Here is a 9,337-nt window from a genome sequence, read left to right as displayed (position 1 = left end):
CACTCTCTCTGCCAGATTTAAAAAGGGCTGTCCATTTTTTCACAGTGGTGTACGAAGGAGCAGACTCTCCCAAAACTTCATCCATGTCAGCTTTGATTTGAGATGCGATCAACCCTTTTTTCGTCAGGTATTTTATGACCGCACGATTCTCCATCTTCTCCATTTTTGACAAAGCATGTGCACATTGACTATCTGCTAAGCTGTCGTGGCAAAACTTTATGACAAATCAAGCGGAAATTGGTATCGTATCTTTAGCAAGGATGACTGAATTATTCCCGCCAAAAATTAAATTGATCGCAGCGCCGCATATAGGCAAGGCCGCGAACTTTTCGAACAGCCCTCGTAGTTAATGTTATGCTGAAAAATTCTGTTTTATTTAGGTTACCAAATGGTTTCATTTGCATAAGTTTTACTTTTTATGTTACAAAACAAACATTTACAAAGTTTGTATTAATACAGACTATTCTGCAATGAAATTAAAATTAAGTTTCACACAAAATGAAATTACATAGAACTAACAATCACAAAAATTATTCCTAGATATAAGAAATGATTCACCCAATTTCATTTTAAGTATAGTCTCTCTAATTACTGAACTATACACAATATTTGAAAATAGAGAATTTGATATAGATTAGGTTATATAGATTAGATTATTTTATTTTATAGATTAGGTACTTTATTTTTAATAAAGTAAGTCAATGGTATTCAATTAAATTGTATTTATTCTGAGAAAATTTGTAAACAAGCACAACTTTTTCTCTCTTACAATTAAGAATGAACTTTATTGACAAATATATTCACATTATTAACTTTGCCACATGATATCTGATAGACCTGTAATTTATTATTATATCATCTCAACTTATGCAACACAGCCAATTTTTCCCACTAATGTCTTCTAATAATGATAAATGTTTCCAATATTTTCTGTTAATATCATTCTAAATCATTTTAATAAAATATATAATTTTTTTTTATATTGTAAGTCTATTAGACACCACATGGATACTTATGTTACAATGTCAGTATTTTTTCCAATTATGCAATATTTTTTATAATAATTTTAATTAATTAATTCAATTATTAAAAATAAAACTTTATAAGCTATCAATTGAAAAAGACACAATAAATTTTAAAAATACTATCACATAATAACGCTTTATCTATGAGCATTTAAAAAACTATACTATTACTGTAAATGTCTATGGTGTATGGTTTTCCAGCACCCTTTGAAAAGTAGCCAATAATAATATGGCATGCTAGTATTCTGCAAATTAAAATTTGTACACATGGCATGATAAAGATTCTGAGCAGAAATCAGACAATGGTGGGTATATGGTTATCATGTTGCTTTGAAAACAATCTTTAATATCTATACGGCAGTAATTATTTGCATAAACAATGAATGCACTAAATGGTTTCTGGAATGGCAAATTCTCTAATATTTTGAGAGAATAGTTTATTTCAAAATTTAAGTTCAATAACAGAATTCTTATTAGAATTTACATTATTTCAGATTGGTTTCTCATTTAATTTTTTCTTTAAAAATTTCAGGTTTTAAAGAAACATCTACCATTTAATATTTAAAATTAATCAACTTACTTTCAATTTTACACCTGCTATAAAAAGTTCATTTCTAACATCATCACAAGCTTTCATAAGAGGTTCTCTTTCCATACGCTGAAGTTGTATTTGTTCTGATGGAGTTAATTTTTTTATTGTCCATACTGTATCGCCTTTGTCATCTGGTGGTTCTGATGGTGGCACTGGCAGTGGTTGTTCAGTATCTGTTATTTCTTTACCTATAAAATAAATATTTTTAAGCTTATTTTATCTGCATATTACAAGACAATCAGTTATTTGAACATTGAATTTTTAATACTGCTCTAAAATTTTAAAAAATGTTAAATTTAAAAATTTAAAATTAAAAAAAAATTTTTTTTAAATGTTAAAAAATTTATAAAAATATACTCTCTTGTATTATAGAATCAGTATAAAAAAATTCAGAAAAGTTTCATATCTGAAATCAATTTGTCTGACTAAACAAGACCAAATTCAAAATATCCTAAACTAGTATAAACATTCAGCATTGCTGGGGATGTGTAATGTAGATGTGTAATGAGGTAAACTTTTGTTATGGTTAGATAATGGCATGTTGATATATTCTGTATAAACATATCTAGTAATAGCATAAGAAACCTTATTGAATGGCTAGATATAAATGATATTTCCTAAAAATTTCAACAGAAAATAAACCCAAATTCATGGAAAGGATGATCTTTTAGTCAAAAGCAGAGCTGAAAAGGATTGGGTCATTTAATCCAATTCTAGTACAAAAATATAGTCTGTGTAATTTGCTTAACTTTTGTAAATTGCATATTGATGAACAAGATTTTGTTTTAAAGTAGTAACTGCTTATTGTGATCACTGGTTAATGTTATCAGCCACTTAATATAATCAAAACCCATTTTCCCAAACCAGTTGTTTCCTGTATAGAGTGGTATCTTGAACAACTCTAACTTTGAATGCTTAGAGTTCAAACACTTAAATTTGACATAAATTCATTTCAAAGTTCAAACTGTATTTGCATTGAAAAAATGTGCTCAATGCATAAATACAATCTGTTGTGCACCCAGTCATCTCTCACTCCTGTTATTTTTTACATTCTTATGTTTTCAGTGCTTTTTTTGCTTTATTTTTGGTGTTTGGTTATATATAATTTTGTGCTATTCATTGATTTTTAACAATTTTTCTCTGAAATTTCTTTGTCAACAGTTTTTGGGCACCCTGTATGTTTTATATCCTTTGGTTCAAAATTTCCTGGACAGAACTTTTACACCACATTTGACATATTTGAAGTTTAAAAACATCATCCCCATATACATTAGGAATTTTTTTTTTATCATTTGTCTGGTATTATGTCCTTTTTGAAACTCTTAAAGCATAATATACCTGATATGCTTTTATCTGAAGACATTTCAACTTAATTAATTCAAACACAATGAGAAGTAAAAAGTTTAAAATAAGCTTCTAAACAATGAATACTATCTCACATTTATAATAATGTGTTAAATTTCATAACTGTTATACTTAACAGTATGAGTTAAGTAATGACAGCTGTTAAGAATACAAAAACTTTCTGTTTAACCCAATATAACCTTTACTTATTAGCCATGGCATCTGAGAAGTGTGTGGAAGCAACATAATAAGTGAAAGGATGTAATATCAACAATTGAGATGAAAAAGGAACTTATTTGTGGTATATGTGGCAAATCTGGTGGCCATGTTTAAGGTGCCAAAGTCAATGGTGTGCAACCAGTAAATGCAATTTTCATTTTATTATACAGTATTTATGTATTTCATTTATTGTTTTCATGTTTTATTATTGGGGCATTTAATTGTGCTACTTTTACCTTAATTTATGTGTATTTGCTGTTTTTAAGTTTATTGAAATGGGTATTGTTTAGATAGAATAGAAAAAATTTATTCAGGGTTTGAGTGGTCTCTTGGAATGAATTAAATTTGGAATATCAGGCACCACTGCAAATTCTTGCCAGTTATTGTGATCAGTCTACTACTTATTGTTACCAGGTTAAACTAGGGCATTTATGATATTTATAACATAAATTATCATTAGTTAAAGATAATTTTTCAAAAATATTAGTTATTACTTTTCTGGCAGTATTATCTTTGCTAATTTTTTAAATATTGTACTGATTATAGATTTATAAAAAGTGTTCTATGACAGTTAGTATATCATTAGTTGAGAACTGCTGTTCTATGATTGTTACTCCTAAATAAGATATTTTTAGAACATTGAAAACTAAATAAAAAAACATTGGAGCTATCATTGTAATACTGTATCTATTTGTATTGATTAAATAATACCATAAATTTATTTCCTTTAGTTTTATGTAGCTTTATATTTATAGCTTAATGTATTATTCAATTGATACTGTAAGACAAGAGTGTTTTTGTTATTTTGATCTGATCAACTTTCATTATATTATAACTAGCTGTGATCTACTGTTAGACAAAAATGGTGTGTAACAATGCATGAAGCATCCCCCTAGGCTTCCGTACCACTTGACCGAAGGGTCACCATCGCTTTGGTGATGTCCACATCAGGACAGAAGACACCACACATCAAGTAGGGCTGTTGTTGTGAGGTCACATGAGCGGTCACATGCAAAGGTGATTGGATTTGGGAGGTGGTGAGTCATGTGGAGGTCAGAGAGATGGCATGCTGGAAGTGAATTACTTGGAGGCCAGGTTAACAACTAATAACCATTTATTTGTGAAATAGAATACATAGTAAACATTTTCATTAATGGGTTATAATATAACAAACTAAATTAGGTATACATACTGTCGCCTTTCGCAAGAGAGAGACTCATGTGGAAATAAATATCTATAGTTTGAAGGATCCATTTGTAGATCTGATGCAGGAGAAGTTTTCTTATTGGTATGTCCCTTAGGAAGGTTGAATAAATGAGGAGGTTGGCATGTTAGAAGAGTTCTGGATAATGATCCGGGTCAGAGTCGATTGTATATCTGTTTTGGAGGCACATAGTTAATGGTATCAGTCAAGGAATTAGCAACAACTTTTGTTATAGGGCCAGGTGACAATTTGTCGCATTGGGGAGGAATGGATGATGACTTGTCTATTGACGGATCAGCAATAACTGCCTCCTTGGGCCATCAGTTCCGATATTAAAATGGTAGAGAACAGGCTGGAAGGGTCAAAGGGTCACGGAAAAGCGTCGCTTTTGCTGTTGAGAAAATGTAAATCGAAATGTTCTCAGGTAGTAAAGGACAGCAGTCATCCAAATAGGTATGAAAACATCACGCATTTTTTTCATTGAACTCAAAGGTGTCACTACATAACATAAGTTAATGGTAACATCTGTACCAACTACTATTGCACTATTGTGATCTACTGTTGTATATACAGTATAAGCAAGTATTCATGCATTTTTTCATTTGTGATTAAAACTGAAAGTAATTTAATAGGATTAATTGCTACTGTAGCAATCAATCAAAAATTTTTCAAGACTGTTATGTGGGTTTCAATCAACTGATTGATCACTTGCGCTGTAGTCAACACATGTCCCTGTACATTGGTTGCCATAGAAGATGGCAGCTACAAAATAATTATTATCAAAACTGTTTTGAAGCAATGTGATCACAATAAGCAGTGACCACCATATTTAAAAAATTCCATGTCCCATTCTCAAACCCATGATTATTCTACTAATATTCACCATGATGACAATTGCTATAAATTTGTTAAAATTTTATCAAATACATTCAATTAACTCCTTATTTAATTAGTTTAAATGTAATTAGTTTTTAAACTAACCATAAAAAACAGTATTTTTCAAAATAAAAAAAAAAGAAATAAATCTAATTTTATCTTTGGAATAGCTGACATCTTACAATCAATAATGGAACAATCTGTGGGAAACTAATGTTCTAATTTTAGTGTAATATAGAAAATACATTTGCTATTTTTGATTAATTTATTAATGATTTTAATTTCTTTTAACTGATAAGAGTAATGGTAACTAGTAGAAATCACTCTTATTTTTTTAATGTTCTATGAAATGGGAAATATTTGATAGTGACAAACATCTTGCAGTCATAGCAGATGCAATTTATAAATATACACTTTTTAAATATAAGATTATTATTTACTTAAAATAGAATTTTTTATTTAAACTTATCATTCATCATCAATAAAACTATAGTCTTTCAACAAATAATCATGTAAGTGAAATCTAAATCTGAAATTTCTGTAACATTTATTAAGCAGAAACTTTATATTGTTTGTTAAACACACTTACATTTAAATTACAAATATCTAATTGCAGAAACATTACTTAAATTAATAAGTAATCAATTTAAACTTTAAATCAAAAATTTAATTTTTAAACAGAATTAGTTGTATCTGTCTTCATAACTTAATTATTAGACTGATTATTTAGTAATCAAAAATAGAAAATATAAATAAATGAAAATGAACAAAACCATGTGTTTAACATATAAAAGAAAATTAAAAAACATTTAAAATATTCCAAACTAAAAAAAGGCTAGATTTAATAATTTTTTTGAAATGAAATTTACAGCTAAAAAAATCTGATCTGTACTAAACTTCATTTTCATTGACTTTTATATTGTTTTAAAATAAAGTAGTTCATTCTCTAAATGTATTTTCCTCAAAAATAATAATGAAGAAACTTACTGTTTATTTCCTGAGTATATGCTTTATACTGAGGCTGTGCACTTTCACCAGTAGTAAGAGCATAAAGACGAACATTGCTTCTGAATTTAACTAGTGCATCTACAACATGAGAAAGCATTGCTGTTGTTTCATCTGATGAAGTTATTAGTGCCTATTAGATACACAAATTCCATTAATTTGTAATTAAAAATAAATTAAAGTTTTTCACTTATATAATTTTAAAAATGTAACATTATTTTAATGATGATAAATTTTGTGAAACTTAAAAAAAATTAATTAACATATGAAATATTTTAAGTCTTAATTTATATTTTATGACAAATATTCAATATTCTGATAATGAGTATTTATCATTAAATATAAGAGTAAGTATTATCATCAATCAGAAATTGAGTAATTAATGATTAACACATCAGATATATTACTCTACGTTGGTTGAAGTGTAAGTTTATTGAGTAATTAATAAAAAAAACAATACAGTGATGACTCATATTCAAAATTTAATTCATTCCAGCAAACCATTCAAACTCTAAATTGTTCAAAGTCTGGATCAATTTTTAGAAACAAAAATCCATTCCCAGACTGTAAACAATACCCATTTTGATAAACTTAAAAATAACAAACAAATATTTATTGTGACATCATCACAATGCTGGCTGCAATTTTTAATCATATTTTTAATTTATTTAATTTAAAATATATGCTCTCTACCTTCAAATTAATAGTGTATTTCTTTCCCCTGTACATCATATTTTCTTTTAACAATTGCGTAATTTTGGTAATCTAACACCTTTCACTGAAAGTTTCTGAATTGAAATAATGTGACTTCTGGTTTACATTAGATGTTTGCATATAGTTACAAGGTCTCCTTCCCCTAAGGTTTCTATATCTGGTCTCAGCTTTCATCTATCTAACTCTGTTCTCGAGATTACGGAAGGACATACAAACAGTTAGACAGACAGCAGTGGGAATTTATAGTCTACAATTTTTTCAAATTGCAGCCCAAGAAACACACATAATTTAAGATAAAAGTAACACAATTAAATGCCCTAAATAATAAATTAAAACATAAAAACAATAAATAAAATATGTAAATATTCTATAATAAAATGAAAATTCCATTTATTGATTGAACACTATTGATTTTGGCATCTTAAACATGGCTGTCAGATCTACTACATGTGCTGCTTTCATGCTTCATGATAAGTTCCTTTTTTATCTCAATCATTGATACAACAACATTCCTCTTAGGCTTTGTTGCTTTCAGACTCATCTTATATGCCATGATTAATAAGTAGGGGTTGTATATATAACTAAACACATCAAAAACTAAAGTGAAAAAAAGCACTGAAAACACACAAATGCAATGCAAGAGATGCTTTCACAGTGAGAGCTAGAGACAACTTGGGTGCACAACAGATGGCATTTATGCAGCAAGCATATTTTTTCACTGTGCATGTAGTTCAATCATAGAAGCTCTGTTCAAACTCCAGACTGAATTTGTTTCAAATTTAGCATTTGAACTCTGGAACATTCAAAATATGAGGTACCACTGCATGACACTTTAATCATGCTTAATTTTAATTATATAAAATTATTTACCACAATTCTCTGTGTATAACCTGTGGATTATGTGTTTTAAAGTCAATTTGAAAGTAGGTTCAAGCTATGCATTCTAGCAGTATTTGTAGGTTATCTACCACTGCAGTTTATACATAGGAAATTATGATACTATGAAAAATATAGTATTTATTTTAAAAAATAATATTTTACCTTTTTGCTGGGATATTCAATGCCTAAAATATTAAGTATTCTTGCTACAAAAGATGAACAAGCTGAAATAACACCAGGACTTCTGGATTTGTACATATTTGATTTATTTACTTTAAGCTGTTTATTAACTTCACTCATTAATTCATTTAGGCAAATTAGAGTTTCAGGACAATTGAAATTGTTACGGAAACTCTTTTCCACAGAATTTCTGGTATTTGCTAAACTATAAAATTAAAATATTAAAATTTCTAATTTTATTTTTACTTTATATTATTATTATTATTGTGATTAATACTACTAATAATTAATAATTATTTTAGGCTAGTTTTCATTTCACAACTTATAAAAAAACTCAATAAAAACTTTTATGATTTTGATTACAATTAAATTTGATTTTAAAAAATCATCTATTTCTGAATTTCCAAATGTTAAAAAGATTGAATATTTGAAATTCAAACAAAATGCTTTCAACAAAGTTATATTTTATAGTATGTTTAATTCTGAACTAAGTAATAAGAACTGAAGAGGGAGTTAGTAATAATCTTTTTAAAATGTTCTTTGAATAAGCAAAAAAAATTGAATTCCAAGTAAAAGCTGTTTAGAGATAAGAAAATAACAAAATCTGATAAATATAAAATATAAAAGATACAGATATTACTGACAAAACATGAATTTCTGATGTAAATTTTACATAACAAAAAATGTGTATATAAATTAGCAATATTAAAGAAATTAATCTAATAAATTTGATAAAAAGTTGAAAACAGAACTGTTCATATTGCATTATAAAGAAAGAAACAATGAAAACCAAACTGCAAGAAAAATATGAGTACAGGTATACCTCGCCTTACGTTGGTAGTTGGTTCCAGGAGAGACACTTAAGTCGAATCTACTTGTCAATAGGCTAAACCAGAAATAACCTTTCCCAGTTCTGTATTTTATTTATAAATGCATTTTTAATAATATATGTTTAATAAGAATCTATTTTAGGCTTACAAACAAATAAATTTTAGTTTTTAATATAGTACAGAAAAAAGTAATCTAAATTTATGAATTCATGTACATACAGTATATACTTGTAAATGTACATGTTTACAATTTGGTGATGTTTACAGTACATCGCAGACTCTTTATTTGTGAATGTAGTTTGCTCTAAGACATTATAAAAGATGATGATTTTGTAAGATTAAATAACAAATACAGTTATTAAAGTTATCTTGCAATAGTAGAAAATAAACTAATTTATATTAAATTTACCAATATCAAGTGGCACTGACAATGATGCCAAATGGTAGATATTGGAGCTACTGTGGAAAA

General features: G+C 27.7%; 1 protein-coding gene across 1 annotated transcript in view; it reads right to left on the bottom strand.

The window, feature by feature from the left end:
- Nucleotides 1–8,264, bottom strand: part of LOC111642592 (probable cysteine--tRNA ligase, mitochondrial) — a 15,546-nt gene extending 7,282 nt beyond the window's left edge. Inside the window, exons 1-3 of the mRNA XM_023388952.1 lie at nucleotides 8,021–8,264; nucleotides 6,248–6,398; nucleotides 1,606–1,805 (exon numbers count right to left, since the gene is read on the bottom strand). Of these exons, the coding sequence (XP_023244720.1) occupies nucleotides 1,606–1,805; nucleotides 6,248–6,398; nucleotides 8,021–8,158 (489 nt within the window). The 5' untranslated portion in view covers nucleotides 8,159–8,264. The remainder of the gene's footprint in view (nucleotides 1–1,605; nucleotides 1,806–6,247; nucleotides 6,399–8,020) is intronic.
- Nucleotides 8,265–9,337: the final 1,073 nt, after the last annotated feature.

This window comes from Centruroides sculpturatus, unplaced genomic scaffold (genome assembly GCF_000671375.1).
Source record: "Centruroides sculpturatus isolate CEXI.00-Female unplaced genomic scaffold, Cexi_2.0 scaffold1241, whole genome shotgun sequence".
NCBI lineage: Eukaryota > Metazoa > Arthropoda > Arachnida > Scorpiones > Buthidae > Centruroides > Centruroides sculpturatus.
The sequence above is the reverse complement of the archived record's forward strand: the minus strand, read 5'-3'. Positions and strand labels throughout refer to the sequence as shown.